The following is a 19,802-nucleotide window of genomic DNA, read 5'->3' as shown; positions in this document are numbered from 1 at the left end:
TGAAGATAGTTTTAGATTTCAAAAGCTATGCCAATCAAATGTAAGCTCTGAGAGCTTCAACAGAGCTAATTTATCTCCGGTGACTGTTTTTATTAGAGAGCCAGCTCAAAAAAGCATTACCAATGGGTCAACCTGTAAGATAGAGTCTTTACCATTGCCATTTATGAAGCATATAAAAATACAAAATGACCATCACTCTGTGTTGTCTTTTTCCACTTCAGTGTTAATTGAGAGTTGTCAATAATGGGGGCAGAGTGCCAGATTTAGATTTTAGATTCTTTCACAATATAATTTGACACATTAAAAAACAAGTGGATCCACTATTTAAGGAAATGTGTGATACATAAGATGCACAGATGGGTAGATGGATGGATAAATAAGTGGAGATTCTCATTAAAATGGAAATCATAAGACATAAAGAAACTCTAACCAAATGGAAGAATGACTCAGATTTTCATTGGAATAAAAAATGAAGGAGTTAGCAGAGTTAATTTCATTGTGTGCCCTAGAATAAGTAGAAGTAGTTGATGGGACATTTGGCCATATTCCTTTGTAGTGCTCACAATGGGAGTAGGCAGAAGCCCACGATCAAAATAATAGTAGCAAGCATCTGTTACTAAGGATGAAGAAGTAGAGAAAATGAATGAAGAACTTTACAAGAATGTCACAATGAGCCAACCTACACTTGGATTTGATGTGATTTTATTTTGAAGGGATAAATGGAAAACGATAGTTCATGATTAAGAAATAAAAGATGCCTTAGAGTTATAGATTATTCGAAAGTCAATAAAGTGAATGTTTTATTCAAGAAGAGAATTAGGCAGCTAGATTTGCAAGCACTAAACAAAGTCTCAAAGAAGAAATGGACTGTATATTAATTGACATTTCTGTCTCAATAGCTATGCAGTTAGGTCGTTGATTGCTTAATGCAGAAGTCAAACTAATCAGATTAGAAGAAAATAAGATACTGTGTGAAATAACAAAATCTCCAACCTAGCCTACTTGAATAAGCTGATAATTAAGAAAAATAGGTTCTGGGTCTATTTTCTCCAAGAAATGACTATAGTCCATCAATACAAGAGGGAGACTACCAGGTCCATCACTACAAGAGTTCAGAAAGTGCATCAAAAGACAACTCTGAAGCAAGCTCATTTACAAAACAGTACAAAGATGATGATCAAAGAAAAGAAATTATATTCTATAAAATAAAATAAAAAAATAATGGAGGGGAAAGTGACATTGCAAAAAAATGAGACATAATACCCAATTGAACCATAACATGCAGACTTTTGCAGATAAAACTGCATATAGAATTGGAAATAGATCTGAAATGCAACAGATCTGGCAGCATTTCTAGACTGATTTATTTACATGCTCAATTATAGAGCAGCTACCACATTTGGACGATAAACTTTAATAAATACCTGTTGTAGTGGAAATGAAGTTAATAAGACTTGTTAAACCTGGCTAAATAAGTACATAGATGAAATCTATCCTGGAGGCAGCCCAATTATAAAAAAAGTACTCAGATTGATTTTGAGGCAGTCTTGGGAAAAGATTTCAAAGAATAGAAAAGATCATGGATGATGATGATGATGATAACATCCCCCAAAATTGTTCTTTAAATCAGAAAGATTCTAAAAATTTGTGTCCATATACATACTTTCTTTTCTTTATAAAATTTTGTATGTACATATTGAAATCTAAGTAGGAAAGAACAGACAGACTTTTTTTTCACTTATTTCTTTTTGAGACTCATTTCCTCTCATCTAAGCTGGAACTTCAGTGATCACCCATAGTTTGATCCCACTTAATTGCCATGAGAGCTTTTTCCATTCCATTTCTGACCTAAGTTGGTTTCCTACCCCCAGAATCCTTCTTAGGCATCTCATCACCAAGAGTTTGCATTGATACTAAATATAGTGCAGCCTCCAGATAACCCACTACAGTTCAGAACTCTCAAATTCAAGGGACCCATCAGCCTCAGCCTCCTTAGTAATAGGCATGATAGGCACGTGTCACTATGCTTCCTGGAATAAACAATTTGTAACAATTTTCAATAATATTTTCAGTTAGCCATTTGACAGAGGTAGTGGAAGCAAAATTCTAGGATTTATTAGTTAAAAAGAAATTATATATATATATATATATATATATATATATATATATATATATATATGAATGTGTACTCAATATAACATGCGTGTGTATGTTATGTTTGTATGCACACACATTTGATTTCATTGAGCAAAATGCATTCTTAAAGGTCTTCTAACATTATGTCTACAAATGTGCTGACATGAAGATTAAGATTCCTTAGTAAATGCAGCATATTTCATATAGATAATTTTGTTCTACAGCTTTTGATTATCAGTCATGTATACCAAAGACACTTGGTTGAAGAATATCCATTGAAAATTCTCTAGATCATAGTAAATATCTACCCAAGTATTTCTTGGTAAATACCCTTGTATTGTTGCATCTAGTTCCATGATACTTTTGGTTTTCTTCACTGGACTCCAGTCACTCGAAAGAGAATGGCTGAGTGATATACATAGAAGAAATCCAAACAGATGACAATTCATAGTAATCAAGCTGACATGGAGTTGGCTAGGCAGCCCACTGAATTAAGCTATATATTTTGGAACTTATTTGTGCTAAATAATGAACTGGGCTGAGAATTGACTAATTAGCAGAGAGCTAAGTGCTTTCAGTGATTTTGATCCATTTAACCCCAGTGCCAGTCTTTTAAAGAAAAAAAAAAGGCATTTATATGGCTGTGAGCAAATGAATGAAAAAAGTATTTTTTTAACATAAATGTACCAAGCACTGTGCTAATTGTTGGGATTGCAAAAAGCAAAGACAGTGCCTGCATTGAGGAAAAGTCCCCATAGAGGGACAGGGCACTTTGTTCAGAAAGTTATAGATTTGATGAGTGGAGGAGTCATAGGAAAATAGATTATCAAGAGGAAATGTGAAAAGAATCCAAATAGTGGGTAGTCTGGAGAGCATGATAGCTGTAAGTAGCAGACAGTTAACAATAGCAGTGACTTTCAAATGAAGTGGTATAAAATGTATCATTAAGGAAATGTTTAATTTGAAAAGATTGGTCTTGTAATGAGTTTGAGGGGTAATTGAACCTGTTGCATAAAATGAAAGGTCATAGGTGGTTATTAACTGTAATAGGGAAATAGGGAATTTCCACATGAAGGAGGTCACATCCTTCCAAGCCTGCATGAGTGATTGTTTTGGCAACCAGATAAAGGTGTAATTGGATGGAAGAAAGAGTGGATTATAAGATCTACTAGAAAGACCTTGAAGTAGTTGAGAGGGCATTGGCAGCTGTAAGAATAGATAGTGAAAAAATTGTCTAAGTAGAATCAACAGGACTTAGGACCTAATGTAACATAAATGGTGAATGAGAGTAGTGAGTCAAAGATAATGTTTTGAATTTTGAAAATCAGGGACAAAACAAATACCACTGTCAAAGCTAGAAGTCAATTTAGAGGAATAGGGCTTCTTAATGAAAATAATACTAATTAATGAATACATAGAAATGTACTTAGGCAAATGAGGTCAAAAGAAGCCTATACCTTTTTTTAAAGCCAATGTTTTATTGATGCCTTTTTTTTTTTTAACATAGAAAAAATCCATTTATTTCTAAAAATTTACATGCTGAATTGAGTATTTACAGCAAAATGGAAATGTTTGCTTTAAAAATTTTGTCTTTATATTCTAATATTGTCTCTAGACTCAATAACTTTTGATATTTTGCTCTCTTGACTAAGATAGGGATCATTATACTTAATAGGACTGTAGGATGAATTTCCTTTTTTACCTGTGAAGTCTTTTTTTTTTTTTTTTTTTTTTTTTTAAATAATATTATCCCTTGTATTCATTTTTCCAAATTATCCCCCCCCTCCCTCCACTCCCTCCCCCCGATGACAGGCAATCCCATACATTTTACATGTGTTACAGTATAATCTAGATACAATATATGTGTGCAAATCCCATTTTCTTGTTGCACATTAAGTATTAGATTCCGAAGATATAAGTAACCTGGGTAGATAGACAGTAGTGCTAACAATTTACATTCACTCCCAGTGTTCCTTCTCTGGGTGTAGTTTTTTCTGTCCATCATTGATCAACTGGAAGAGAGTTGGATCTTCTTTATGTTTAGATATCCACTTCCTATTGATGCCTTTTTAAAATATCGCTTTTGCTTCCCAGTGAATTCACATGAACCCCACTGAATTCTCCCTTGTCACAAAACAGAACAGTTATGCAAATAAATCATCAGACTGGCCTTGTTAAGCAATGTGTACCACAGTCTACATTGATAATCCACCACCTTTTTGTCAAATGTCATTTGTCTGTCCTCTGGAGTCATAGTTGGTCATTGTATTAATCAAAGTTCAGATATCTTAGTCTTTCAAGATTGTTTTCTTCCTTATGCAAATTATTCTGGTTTTACTTACTTCCCACTGCAATTCATTCTAGCCCCTTGCAAGTTTCCCTGAATTCATGATACCTTTACAGCTCAGTAATATTATATTACTATTTATATATTGCAGTTCCACTGTTCCTCAGCCAGCATTTACTTGATTTGCAATTTTTTATTAGCACAAAAAGAGTGGTTGTCAAGATTTTTGTCTGTGTGGAAGCCCTTTGCTTTTGACTTCCTTTTGAGTAATATAATTGTCTGATGGCAATAGTTTAAAATACTTTAGGTATCTTAAGTATATTAGTGAGTCTGTCTTCCCACAGCTCCTCCCATTATTCCTGCCATTTTCATCTTTGGTCATCTTTGTCTAAAGGTATGGGATGAAACACACATATTGCATGTCTGTCAGTGAGTTGGGGAATTCTTTCATAGAGTTGTTGGTAGTTAGCTAGGTGATATAATGGATAGAGGCTCAGGCTGGAGCCAGGTCTCATATTGACTGCCTATGTGATCCTGGGCAAGTCAATTAACTAAAATGACCTCTCTTCAATTTCCTAACTGTACAATGAGGACAATAACAGAACCTGCCTTCCAGCATTGTTATCAATATCAATTAAATAATAGTTTTAAAGCTTTTAGCACAGTGTCTGGCACACACACAGCAGGTGGTTAAAAACTGCATATTCCTGTCCTTTTCTTTCCCTTCTTCTGATCATCTCTGTTTTTGGTTTAGAATTCTATCCCTTTCTTTGTGAATTGATGCAGAGTGAAATAAGCAGAACCAGAAGAAGAGGTTAGTGTAAATGATTTGGAAAGGTATATTTTGAATAATTAGTAAGGTCAGTAGAAATCCTAGAAAACAGATAATGAAGTCCCAGAGGCAGACAGCCTCAGGGCAAGATAGCATATTAAAGTCTTACTCTGCTTGCTTTTCCTTTGTTAAAAGGGAATGTTCAATTTTTCTGTGGCCTATTGACTGATATAAAAAGAGGGCATCAATATAATTAATTTTTTTTAATCTCCCACTAGTCATAACTATGTGACATATAGTTGTTTTTAATTTTTTTTCTTTGCAACATGTTATATTTACATGAAGCTGTGGATGTGGTGTAAGATACTGTTCTAAACCATTACTATCAAGCTTCTTCCCACTTTTCCCAGTGTTCTTCTAATAAAGGGAGTCCTCAGCCAAGTTAGTATATTTGGGTTCATTAAACATGCTAATGCCATGTTCCCTTGTTAAGAGGTCCTGCTTATCTACTTTGTCCTACTGTTCTATGTTCTAACAAGTACCAAATAGTTTAGGGGAATACTGCTTTATGACAGTTTCAGCCAAAAGCTCTTTCATTCCTTCTATTGTCATTACATCATTTAGATTCTTAATTTTTTGTTCCTCCAAATAAATTATTTTTACTTTAATAAAGCACTTGACACTTTGATGGAGCACTAAATCTTTAAAATAATATTGATAGAAATATTGTTTTCACCCATGAGTGAATGTTCCTAATTATTTAAGATTTCCTTTATTTCTGTAAAGTATATTTTGTACTTTTGTATCCCCAGAATGGAAAGTTAATGTTGAATATTTTATGCATTTTTAAAAGTTACTTAAATGGAATTCCTTTCATTTCCTCTCTATTTTTCTAATCACTTGTACACAAATGCAGGTGAATTTTGTATCTTACTACTTCACTGAAACTACTAATCACTTAGTTTAGTTTCTTCGTTGATCATCTAAGGCAGTGGTCCTCAAACTTTTTAAATAGGGGGCCAGTTCACTGTCCCTCAGACTGTTGGAGGGCCGAACTATAGTAAAAACAAAAACTCACACTCTGTCTCCACCCCTCAGCCCGTTTGCCATAACCGGGTGGGCCGCATATGTCTTCAGTGGGCCGCATCTGGCCCAGGGGCCGTAGTTTGAGAACCCCCTGATCTAAAGTGTCTATTATACAATATAATGATTAGTGTTCCCTCATAATGGTCTTTTTCTTTTGGAATCAATTGAGTCTTAACATGTTTTCAATCCCAAACTATAGACCAGATCTTCTGTACTACACAATTTGGGTCACACGTTATTTACTTACTTTAGAAAAAAGGAGGGGAGGGAAAAAAGATCCAATGAAGCCATTAGTCTGTTATCTATGTGAAGAATAATAACTCAGATTTCTTGTGTAAAGAATGATAATGTCATAGGAAATATTATTGGTCTTCCAGGTCTTCTGAAGGACAGCTTATTTTGCCACTTCAGAGACTTTTTTGCCTTTTGGGGGTGATACATAAACATATATGCATTTTGCTTGCTTTTCCAGTTCTGGGAAGCAGTTTGTTCGGTACATAAACATGCTGATAAATGACACAACGTTTTTGTTGGATGAGAGTCTGGAGTCCTTGAAGCGGATCCATGAAGTGCAAGAAGAAATGAAGAACAAGGAACAGTGGGACCTGTTGCCCCGGGTGAGGATGTGTCCCCCAGAGGACCCTGTAGCTTCTCTGTGAACTTGCATTTGGAGACCTTGTAGGTCTTCCATTTAGATGGCACATTGATTCCCTCACCTGAGCAGGTGGCACGTCACCACCTGTTAGTTTGATTCAATTATAGATTAGCAATAAGTTTAGAGGTGAAAACTATTTTTAGATTTGGTTAGTTTTTAAAGAGTTTTTGTGGAGAAAAACTTTTATTGTTTCACCATATTGACTTATATTTGGGAAGTAAACAAAGAGAATATATACCTTTTGGATTCTGTTAGCTGGAGAGGAATTTGGTTCTTTTTTACATTTCTCTCAATGTGTTGTGCGAGTAATTGAAAACTGAATGGATCTTTGTCAGATTAAGATAATAATGGAGAATAACTTTTGCCCAATGCCACGTAGAAGCCCTGTTGAGGAGGAGAATCTGTCTCTTCCCAATATCTTAGGCTTCAAATCTTTTGACACAAGTTTGGTTAAGTCACTAAAGTAATATATAATTGTTCTAATGTAATGTTCCAAACAAATGTACTTGCAAAGTCATTGCGCATTATTCCACATCAAAATATGATTTGGAATTGTGGTTTTCTCTGGAATCAAGACTATTGTCCAAAATCGGAGTCCCCTTTTGGTATAAAAGTGGGAGCATCTGTTAAATCTTTGTAAGGATTTCTTCAAATGAGGATAAAGAATTCACCTGTGACAAAGCCAAATTGTAACTCAAATCTGAGAGTTTATGGCAAATGTAAAACAGGTTTGTTCAGTAAAAGTTTTGCAGGCATAATGGGATCATAGTATTTAGTTGCTGTTATTTGAATGTTTTTTCCCCAACTTAATGTATCATTCACTTTTGAATAATATGGGAATTGAAAAACAGCTTAGTATTTTATACCTTCATATGTAATCCTTTCAAGGCCCTTTTTCAGCTTGTCCCCTGCCAAAGTTCATGACCTTGTCATAACTGGACTTTTTCTGGGCCACATCCCTGCCTCCAATCGCTTTGCTTTCTGCCAGGTGCCCTTTTGTGCATGTCATCTTCCCACTAGAACTTTCATTGCATCTGGAAAAATACTGGTCTGACTTTGAGGAGCCTTCACTTTTCTATAAGCTCCAACCTTTTATCCAACCAGCTTTCTACAGGACCCTCTAGTCTAGGCCATAGGGATAATTTGGCAGCCACATGTTATACTTTCAGCCTTCATAGCTTAATATGCAGCAACTTTCCTCCTTTTTCCAATTAGAACAATCTCTCCCCAATCCTGCTCTTCTCCACATCTTCAGGTCCTTACTCCTATGCCATGCTTCCAACACTGTTTGTCTCATCATTCTTCCCATTGAGAAGCAGTTTTTCCTTCCTTTGCACTTCTATAGCATTTCTTTTGTGGCAAGCATGTCTTTATCAGACTGTTTATGCCCTAAGGAAAGGACCCTTTTCTTGTATCCCAGTTAACAGTAGTAATACGATAGTATCCTGCACATAAGAGGTACACAATAAGTCCTTGTTGAATGAATAAATGTGGTCTGTGCTGATGGAAGAAATGATGTTCTGCTGCATTAAAGCTATTAGAAATAATTTCTATATCATTTTAAATCAAATATAGCTTTAATATGCCTAAATTTCATCCTTTGATATTTCTATATCAAAAACAGTTCAGTCTCTCAGTTATTGTTTTAAAACTCAGATGATTAGGAGGAAAAGAACCTCCATGATGTCAAAGCAAGGTGTTTCTTCATTAGTAAAATGGGGTTGATATTTTTATTATCTGCCTCACTCTTTTGATGGCTGTGAAGAAAACACTTTATGACCTTTTCATGCCCCATAAAAATGTGATTCATTAAGTTGATCATGGCGAGCAGTTAGAGACAGAAGCACATAATACAAATAGAGCTGGGTGTGAGCCCCATTACTGATCCATTCCAGTTTTGTGACCTCCCAAAGCCCCAGACAATGCTCTAAACCCAAAAGCTTTATCAGACTTTAGATCAGACTTTTGCTTAAGGAAAATTATTTTGGCAGCCATAGACTGGAGATTGGAGGAAGAAGGATCATATAGGAGATGATTGCAGCGGTTTATTTGGTTTGTAATGCCTAACTAGCAGTTAATGATGCTAGATTGATGCTCATAAAGGAAACTGGGACTGGTTATATAGAGGTAAGAGTCATCTTTGTAGACATGTGAGTTGATGAGGTCAGCAGAATACCACATACAGAGAAAGCTCAAGAAAGATCCTTGGGAACACACAGCATTAGAGGGAGCAAGCTCAATAATGAATCATCAGAGTTCTTTAAGAAGGTGGGAGAAGATTGGGAAAGCCAAGAGAGAGTAGTGTCTAAAAACTCAGAAAGTAGAGGAAGAAGAAGAAGAAGAAGAAGAGCAGTGGCCAATGTGGCAGAGAAATCCAGAAGGATGAGGATTGAAAAAATACTCACATTTGATCTCTTATAAATGGAGAGGGCAGTTTAGCTGAGTGATGATATCAAAAGCCAAGCTGCAGAAGAGGGAACAGAAAGAAAGAACTGCCTAAGTATAGGCTGCTTTTTCTAGGGTAGCAGTAGAAGGAGTCAGAAAGGTAGAATGAATCTATTTAAGGGTCGAGGATGACTGGAACTAGGAAATGTGAGGAAACCTCTGGAGGGGATGGTCTTGGCAAGAAGGGCCAAAGGAAAGGGAGAGAGTGTTGGGGAGGGCGAGAGTGAAGGGGCTTATATCAAATCATATTTCCATTTTCTCTTAAAAGGGGAAACAGGCCTTAACTGAGAGAGAGGGGAGAGCAAAATATGGGAGCTTTGAGAAAAGGAGGGAGAAAGTTTATGGTCACTTTTGGAGAGGAGTTAGGAGATTCATTAGAGAGGAATTGAGAGAATTACTCTACTACAGTGAGTACTCAGGTTCATATACTATATTAGATCTCCAGTCAGGGCCCATTTATTCTTTGTACACAATTCCAAAAAGCTGTTGCTTTACTCACAGAAGAGTAAAAGAACCAATTTAGAAGCTGCAAGAAGGGTTCTAGGTGAGACACCTTGATAAGAGGAAGTGACAGCCTCGTGAGGAACAAGGAAGGGAAGAGAAAAACCATAGAAAGCAAACATGAGAATTGAAAAAATCATTGTAGACCCTTGTAGAGAAAGGGTCTACAATGATTTCTCTCCCTGGATTCTGTTTTTACAGGGCTAGCTAAGAATTTTCATAACCAAGTTATTAATGAAAAGTTATATTTTGTTTTTGTTCTACATCCATAACCTCTTAGGAACATTTCTTTCCAAAATGGTGAGAAAAAAAGTTTATTTTGGCATTTTTGTCAAATAATATAATTCCCTGGACTGGAGAGGACTCCTCATTTGCCTTTGGGATTTCTGTGTTTTTTTGTTTTTTTTTTTTTTTTGGTGAGTAACAAAGAAGAAATGCTAACACTTTCTTTACCTTTGATTGTCTGTTCCTAGGACCAGCAGCAGGCTCGTCAGTCTCAACTCGCTCAGGACGAGCGTGTGTCTCGCTCTTATCTTGCACTAGCAACAGAAACAGTGGATATGTTTCATATTCTCACCAAGCAAGTCCAGAAGCCTTTCCTCAGACCTGTGAGTGAAGATTCTTTTTTTGCTGTGTTCACTTCCCACTCTGCTCTTTTTTAAAGGTCATGATCAGAGGGTCAACAAACTTAGACTTCTGGTTCTCTGAACATTAGCATTTATGTATTCATTGGGCATTACAAATTGATGTAATGGATTGAGGGGAATGAATATAGTTACCATAAAAGTGGAAGATTGATGTAATTCCTGCTTCAAAAATGCAGAAGAGGCTTTGTCTTTGGTTTTTGGTTGAATCTTTTTTGGTCTCACTACTCTTGACATCATGAGTTTTTATATTACTTTGGTTCTCTAGGAACTTGGACCACGCTTGGCTGCTATGCTGAATTTTAATCTTCAGCAACTATGTGGCCCCAAGTGCCGTGACCTGAAAGTGGAAAACCCTGAGAAATATGGGTTTGAACCAAAGAAGCTCTTGGACCAATTGACAGATATTTACCTGCAGCTAGACTGTGCCCGCTTTGCTAAGGCTATTGCCGATGACCAGGTGAGTAATGGAGGTTACGTAAAGTCCAACTCTGTCAATATCCTGTGTGCTTCACACTGCTTTCTTGCCTGACAAGTGTAGATCACTTGTTCTTTTCTGATGATTTTCCACCTTAAAATGAAAGGTTTTTTAAATGACAGTTGGCAGAATGGTATCACATATAAATAAATGTAATGATGAGTCACATAAACACATAGTCATGTATATGAGTCACAGAATCTTAGAATTTAAAAATCCCTCAGAGCTCATCCAATTCATCCTATACCTTAAAAAGCATCTATTCTGCAATAAGTAGCTTCCATTTTTGTAGCTTTTGGTATAGAGAAACTCCTCACTACCTCTTAGAACTGTTTGTTTTAGTAAAGGAATAAGAGAAAAGCCCTGTAACATAAGCATTTATTAGACTCTTTCTACTTTTTTTCACATAAAATTCATCTAGAGGACATTGAATTTTTGTGTTGTTGAAATTAAAAGACCCCATAGAAGAAAGACATGAAATGTGGATTCATTTATGCTTTCTGTACCAAAAAATGAAAGAGGCTTCATCTCCTTCTAACCCTATCATTGAGTTGCTTTTTTTTCCTTTTACAATCATTTTCATCAACTCCCTCCCCCATATTTTCATTTCTGGAATCTGCATCAATGAAAAACAGATTACCTGTTTGCCGATATTACTTTTACTTTGCAGAATGACACAATCTACAAGTTAAGAGATCTTTCTGCATTAACCTTCCTGTCTAATAACAAAAATCCCAGAGATTCTAAACCCTTTGTGTATTAAATCTGGTAAAGCCTACAAACCCCTTTTCAGAAAAATATTTTTAAAAAGATTATCAAAGAAATATAATTAATTTGAAATTCAGTTATAAAAGTACTTTTTAAATACAAGTTCCAGATCCTAGGAACCATCTATATCTTTTGACTCAGAATTCCACCAAGGAAATTGGAATCAAATGTCCCAATATATCCCAAAATGTTCAAAACTTTTGTTGTAGTTTAGAATCAGAAATTCTAAAAAGTATATGCTCACCATTTGGGGAAAGAATGCAAAACCTGTGGTACATGAATGTAACCAAGCATACCGTTTGTTTATAATATACAGTAAGTTATAATGGTTATTAAGGAATTTGGAGAAATTTGGGAAGATTTGTGTAAATCTAGCAGAGAAATAAAATGGGACCAAGGGAATCATACATACAAGGACTACAATATAAATGAAAAGATCATTAAAAGAAAGTCAGATTAAAAAAAAAAACCCAAAAACTGGAGTATATGAGCAAGTGCGTTTTTAATAAAGAAACCCAAATTGTCAATAAATATGTGTGAAAAAAATGCTCTGGCTCACTTTACTCTGCATCTGCTGACTTGCCTGGTTTTAGTTCCACAGAACAAGCTGCCACTCTTGGTTAACTCACCTCCAGTTTCATCACCATGCTGCTTTTCCCTCTGGCACAGTATCAAACTCCTCCCAATCTTTCTTCCTTTATACATGACAGAAACTCCACTCCAAGTCTGCTGCTGTGCCTGGTTTCAACTCCACAAATTAAGATACCCCATGGTCCTACCTCTTCCTCTCTGTCTTCCTTTCCTGAGTTCCTTTGTATGTTGCTTCCCCTTCGCCCCATTTAATCATAGCTCTTTGAGGGCAGAGACTGTCTTTAATAATTATATCCCCAGGGCTTAACACAGTTTGGGGCACATAGTAGAAGTTTATTAAGTATTTATTGGAATTAGAATGATTATTAGAGAAATATAAATTAAAACAATTTTCTGGTTTCACTCAAAATAGCAAAGATGACATAAACAGAAAATGACTGTGGTAAAAAGGATTGTGGGGGACAGACTATGGTGCAGTTAATTGCAGTTCTTATCCACTAATCCTGTAGAGCAATTTAGAATTATGCTCCCAAAAGTCACTACATGCTTTTTACCAGTGATAACTGTACCATGCTTATACTCCAAGAAAGTTAAAGATAGAGGGAAAGGACCCTCATATACAAAAATATTTATAAGACTTCCCACCTGGCTGACATTTTAGATTTCATGTTCTCTAAGAAACTCAATATTCTGCAAGATTAAATCCACTTTGAAACTCAGTTGAAAGGAGTAGGAAGTGGATGGGGAGCTCCTCCCAAATCGAATTTATCTCATCTTTTCCCACCCTCCTGAAGAGTTCTGAAACTCACATCTCCTCAGCACCCTTGACCTTGGGGCCCCTCCTTCCCTCCCTCTTATTGGGGAGGAAGGCTGATCACACTAGAGAATTCCTCCTTAATCCTATATCATTTAAAGAGGGTACTGGGGGAATTCACAACATTTCCCATTGAACTGACCTCCAGAAAGTCATAATAAGGTAAGTCAACTCTGAAACCTCCTCAGTTCATTTCCCACCCCAGCTAGAGAACTTCCTCATTCATCTGTAACCTTTCCAATCTCTTTTCAATTTCTTTTTCTGTATTCCATCTTATGCCTTTATTTTTGACTCTGGTGCTCAGCATAGTACATGGCACGTAGTAGGCATTTAATGAATGTTTGTGGACTCTTATTGTTCACTAGAACAGCATTTTTCCTTGTGGCGTAGAACTTCAAACAAGGAAATTGTCGATAACCATAAAGAAACACTTTGAAAGACTTGAGTCTAAACAATGATCATTTGCAATTTTAAAAATCACTAATGGTAAAGATTTCTTTTGATTGAAAGATAGCTGAATAAAGACGAAGAATGAGGCCTGGGTTTTCAGACATGACTAATGTGCATGTTTTGTTTTGCTGTATTCTACTTTTTGTTGCAAGGAAGGGCTTCTATTTAGAAGAGGGTGAGTTAATGGGCAGGGGAAGAGCTCCTGTTTCTTGTAGAATGCTTTATGCTACTTGTGCATAAATTATTATTAAATTGTAACCCTGTCTACCATTAAGAATGGTGGACATTCTTCTCATCTCTTTGGGTAGACTGGGATACTTGCTCTTTGTAATTTTGTTTGTTTTGTGGTTCTCTCCTTTTACATTGTTATAGTCATTGCTTATTTTGTTTCTTGATTATACTTAGTTTAACTTTGTATCAGTTTATGTAAGTCTTTCCATATACCTCTGTATTCTGCATATAGAATATGCAAATAGGAATTGAGACTAAAAGAAAGGAAATGAAATGATTCCATAACAGAACATTTAAAATTGCTAGACAAGGAATTCCATGCAGAATTGTTGATCCCTGATGCAAGAGTCTTTGCTCCTGTATAATTAGTATATAGTTTTAATTACTATTCCAGTCAAACTATAAAGTACTCAATCAAGTTTTAAATTCCTTTGAAGGAACTAAGTATTGAGAATATCACAAGAAATAATGGAAAAGGTCAGAATGAAAGGGAAATCACTCTTTCAGGCCTCAACTGTCTTATAAAGAAGTGGTCCTCAAGAACACTTGACAATTAATTTTAAAAATAGTTAAGTAGATCAGTGGATGACTAGACAGAAGAGAATTAGAAATAATGGAACTCCATGGTTCAATAAATCAATGATTTCTTGAGCTCAAAGCCAAAAAATTTTGATGTTTTTTTCCAAAATATATAGAATAAGAATTTCACTTCTCCATAAGTGTAAATTTATGGAAGGATTTTATTACATTTTTATCAGATGGCATAAAGAAAAGACAGTGAGGAACTGAGCAGCCTTAGGTTTTTTCAAAAGAAAATTTCTAAACTAAAGAACACATGAGCTATTAGAGAAAAAAATCAGAGCCTTTTCATATACACTTTAAGTTTAGTACCACCACAAAACTAAGCAGAGGCTGCTTTTTCTTGAGAATATGTCTAGAATAGTTTTACTTATTCCCTTTTACTTTTTAGTCAGGAAAGGAAAGGGAAGGTGTTTTTAAAAGCTTGATTTATGCTGCCTGTGGAGACTGCAGAATTTTCTGAGTGGATCTGGCTTCCTGCACTTTACTGCAGCAAACTGGCTGCTTCCCAACATTCTTCCTACTGCATGCTTGCTAATTTTTGCAGCAAGATGTTCAGCTCCCAGGAGAAACAGATGTATGCCTCCTTCTTTCCACAATAACGGTGGTGTCATAGGAATAAACAAGTTAGTTGTCACAGAGATTAGTTCATCTCTGCCTGGTGCAGCCACTCTTGCCTGTTAGCCATTGAGTACAGCCTTTGGTATAAAGCCACTCTGAATGGCTCGGTTACATTGAGTGCTTAGATGTCAGCTGACATGCTTGTAGGGCATTGGCCTTTGAGATTCCTAGATTTAGTACTTGCATCCAAATCAGCAAATTGTGGCCTGGATTTTATGTAATTAAAGCAATTAACAAAACCAAAGAAGCAGTTAATAGTGTTTGATGTATAGATTTCTTTGAGTTTGCTATTTGTTGTGGAAATAAAGAATATTATTTCTCCTCAGCCAGTCCATCTACTTTATCTGAGCCTTCCAGATCTAGAAAATACTTAAACTAAAACACTTTAAATAGGAATTAATTGTGAGTGGACAAGAATGTCTCCTTCCAGTAGCATTTCTTTCTATGAATACTTCTTGAATCTAGTACTCTCTGCATTGGATTGAGTCAGATTTATCTCTTACTTTGCAAACTTCTCCTTTTCAGAGATCATATAGCAAGGAACTATTTGAAGAGGTGATTTTGAAGATGCGCAAAGCAGGAATAAAGTCCACAATAGCGATAGAAAAGTTTAAGCTGCTGGCAGAAAAGGTGGAGGAAATAGTAGCCAAGAATGCCCGGGCCGAAATTGATTACAGTGATGCTCCAGATGAATTCCGAGGCAAGTTGATTCTTTTTGTTTTCATTTTTAATGAAATGTAAATGATGTACTATAAATCTAGTACAATTGTATTTTTTTTTTTTTTTTTAATTTTAATTTTTTTTTTTTTGCTGAGGCAATTGAGGTTAAATGACTTACCCAGGCCAGGAAGTATTAAGTATCTGAAGGCAGATTTGAACTGGGTCCTCCTGACTTCAGGGCTGATGTTCTATCCACTGTACCAACTAGCTTCCCCTGGTTGTGTAACTTTTAGAAATATTTTGTGATATATATATATATATATATATATATATATATATATATATATATATTTTTTTTTTTTTTTTTTAATTGCAGTGATTTCTCTTTGAAGCAGTGCTTCTTTAGCATGAAATGTGTTTTCTTCTTACTTCTACCACTGGTCTTATTTTAAGTTCCATAAACTTATTTCACAGACTCACAATTGAAAGGGATTTCAGTGCCCTTTAGTCCTATTTGAAACAAAACCCTTCTGTGATTCCTTGACAAATGAGCATTCAGCCTTTGCTTGGAGACTTTAAGGGAGAGGGGGACCCCACTCCATCCTGAATCAGGCCTTTCCAATTGGGGATAGCCTGAATTGTTAGGAAGTTGTTCATTCCATCAGCTCTAAACTGACCTCTTGACAGCATTCTCCCTCCTCCTCCCCCACCCCCCATTCTCCCTAGTTTTTTATAACCTTTGGGCCAGAGAAAACTTGTTTAATCTGTTCTCTTTGTGACTAACCAAATAGCTTTATACAAATTAGAATTCCTAGGATGGTGAAGATCTTTTCCTATCATTTTTATTGCAAAGCTTTTGCGTGTCTGACATTATCTTTTTGTTCCCTTCTTCTCAACAGCAGCTGTTAAAAGATTAGTTTTCTTCTCCAAAGTGCAAAGCACATGACTTGATCCAGTTCTTCTCTTCATGAAAAAATGGATGAATTCACGGAAACTTAGATTTAAATTGATTTCCTTCTGAAGTTTGTTTTTCTAGTGCCTGGGAAAGAATCCTTGCCTTGTTTGGGCCTTGTATTGATAAGCATGGGTTTTTAATGGCAATATTTTTATCTTCTCAGACCCTTTAATGGACACCCTAATGACTGACCCTGTGAGATTGCCCTCTGGCACCATCATGGACCGTTCGATCATTCTTCGGCACCTGCTGAATTCACCCACTGATCCCTTCAATCGACAGATGCTGACAGAGAGCATGCTGGAGCCAGGTACTTCCCCAGGCAGCTTAGGGTGTAGATACATACCAAGGTGGAACATGTTGAACCCCATCTATGTAGAGGAGCTAGCCCGGACATTATACATCTCCCAGTTGATTATTAGAAGACATGATAAAATTGCCATTTGAAACCCAGTTCCACGAACTGTAGTGTCTATAGTCTCATTAAACCATACAAAGGATATAAAAATGCCTGTTGTTCTTCTCTAACAATACTTCTTTCTCCTTTCCTTCTTAGCCCTGTTTTTTCTCCCTAGTACTTTAACCAAATAGTCCCTCCAAAAAAATGTCTTTTTATTTCCAATTTTGGAGGCCTAGATAGGTATAATTCTTTTTTTTTTGGGGGGGGGGGGAATCCTCTCATTTGGAACCATTAATCCTTACTTAGTTTTGTTTGTTTTTTTCCCTACTTCAGTGCCAGAATTGAAAGAACAAATACAAACCTGGATGAGAGAGAAACAGAACACTGACCATTAGGTTGCACTGCTTCCCCCAGTTTGAAACATCCCAGCCTCTTGAGGCGAACAGGAGCAACCTTGGCAGCAGTGATGCTGGTTAATCATTGAAGGATGGAGGTGGCAGAGAATGCAGAGGACCCGCCAGCAGTGACTCACAGCAGAGATCTGGAAGGACATCAGTGAGAGGAAGCACCTAATTCTTGTACATATATTTAAGTGCTAAAAGATGGTCAATAGCTTGGGGGACATATGAGGAGGTTGCTCATGTTGCAAAACATGTCCTTCAGTGTCACAATTGGGGTTTTTGCAGCTGTAACATTTTAGCAATGACGAATGGATCTGGGCAGCATCCCTTCAACTTTATTTTTTACAAACAGATATCCGTTGATTTGATTGTGATTAGAACTTTGGACATTTTGCTGCTAAAGAATCTTATTTTCTCCTTTTCCCTGCCCCCACTTGCACTGCTGTTTGGTTTTTCTTTTTTCTTTTTCTTTTTTTTTTTTTTTAAGTGATGCAAAAAAAAAAAACAAAAAAAAAACAAAAACAAAAAAAAAAAAATGAGAAAATAAACTCCTTTTCCCCCGGCCCTCTAAACACATATATTCTATGAAATAACTGTGCCTGCAACAAAGTGTTAATCCTGGGATCGTATTTTTATATCATATTCACATATTTGGGTTTTTTGTTTTTTTTTTTTTAATTGGTGTTAGGTGACACGTGATTTTTAAAAAGGGCAGAATATTTTCAAAATTTGGATTTTTTTTTTTTTTTTCTTTTTCTTTTGAAATGTCCCTTTTAAAATTTTTTTTTTTTTATCGTGAACTAAATGAAGAGAATCTTGTTGCTCTGGTCCTTTTAACAAGCCCTGAAATAGGAAGAAAACAGCTGCAGAAAAAGAGGTGTTTGAATATATCAGGACTTAAATGACATGTTGTGGGGGGGGAGGGGTTTGGTTGTTTTTTTTTGTTTTTTTTTTTTTTAAGCTGGTGATGTACTATGCTAAGGGACAGTTCTGAACCTTTCTTATTTACCTCCGGGGGAGGGGGAGGTAAATAAATTCCTCAACTCTTAATTTGCGAGTTTGGGAGCAGGGGTCATTTTTATGTTGAAAACTAGTTTGTGTCCATGACTTGGCCTTACCAAAGCAGAAAGAGTGTGGGAAATGTTAAGAACGTGTTTTTCTAAACAGCAACACATGCAAGAAGATTTTGTATTACTGCCCCTGCATACAATACTTGAATTCTTGAATTTCCTTTGGGGGGAAAAAAGGATTTTGAAACCACGAAGTGTTTTAAAGAAATTAAGCCTGTTTAAAAATTTTTGTTTTTCTTTTCCTATTTCTTTTTTTTCTCCACTGACAGTGTCCTCTGTTCAATTCCTGACTCTTGAACTACAATAAATGGTGATCTCCATTCACAAGGAACCTTCTTAGAGTCTCCTCTTTTCTTTCCGAGGGGATAAAGGGGCGGGTGAAGAAACTGTCCGTTTGGCTGTGGTGAATTTTCTTTTGTTGGTACAATTGAGAGTTTCCGAGTTTAGTGTGCTCCCATTTGTTGTCTGTTACAATTTGACATTTGGTTATTATTGCCTCAGTCACACAACAGACTGAAAGGCAAAGAAAATGCAAGGTCTCACTGTTTTGTTCTGTTTGGTTTTTTTGATTCTGTAGAACAAAATGTGGCTTTAAGACTAACCAAGGTGTTTGCCATATACATATTAAAATTCTGCAGATTCCCTCTTAGATGCATCAGTAGAATGTTCAACTGTCTTCCGATTATTTCTCTCTGCCAAGTCACAAAACAAAAGAGACATATTCATCAAAATTATTTGCCCCTGTCATGAAGGATGTCCTCACAGAAACCATTTGGAACAGGGATTTTCTATAAATGAAGTCTTCCAGACTTTTTTTTTTTCTTTCCAGCTGGCATTGTACTGACTGCATCAAGTCCTGGGATATTGTAGAGCCTTCCTAATAAGATATACCACCACTCAAAAGAGTTTAGTTTAATAATCCAGACGGAAAAACAAGGGGATGAAGAATGCCTATTATCCAGACTGATAACCATCTAGATGGACAATTCTTTGAGCTCATACACAGTTATCCTGGATTGATACTACAGAAGAGCTGGGTTGAGAGAGTAGGCTGTATTGCATTTGAGATTTGGCACAGTCCTTTCAACAGTTCCAGACTGTTTCCTGAAACAAACCCATCTTTGAAAATACCAGTCTTCTCTGGATGATATTTGGTTCATCTGGTTATGTGTATAACCTTTGAGGAATCAAAATGGTGGATGACCCAAAGGGAAATGGAGAAATGTATGATAGATTTAAATAGGGGACACCCATATAA

The 19,802-nt window shown here is 36.1% G+C and overlaps 1 protein-coding gene across 1 annotated transcript in view; it reads left to right on the top strand.

The window, feature by feature from the left end:
* The window catches only part of UBE4B (ubiquitination factor E4B), a 124,576-nt gene extending 105,701 nt beyond the window's left edge, over positions 1 to 18,875 (top strand). Inside the window, 6 exon segments of the mRNA XM_074306320.1 lie at positions 6,754 to 6,898; positions 10,356 to 10,490; positions 10,795 to 10,986; positions 15,584 to 15,758; positions 16,837 to 16,983; positions 17,407 to 18,875. Of these exon segments, the coding sequence (XP_074162421.1) occupies positions 6,754 to 6,898; positions 10,356 to 10,490; positions 10,795 to 10,986; positions 15,584 to 15,758; positions 16,837 to 16,983; positions 17,407 to 17,468 (856 nt within the window). The 3' untranslated portion in view covers positions 17,469 to 18,875.
* The last annotated feature ends 927 nt before the right edge of the window (positions 18,876 to 19,802 follow it).

This window comes from Sminthopsis crassicaudata, chromosome 3 (genome assembly GCF_048593235.1).
Source record: "Sminthopsis crassicaudata isolate SCR6 chromosome 3, ASM4859323v1, whole genome shotgun sequence".
Lineage (NCBI taxonomy): Eukaryota > Metazoa > Chordata > Mammalia > Dasyuromorphia > Dasyuridae > Sminthopsis > Sminthopsis crassicaudata.
The sequence above is the reverse complement of the archived record's forward strand: the minus strand, read 5'-3'. Positions and strand labels throughout refer to the sequence as shown.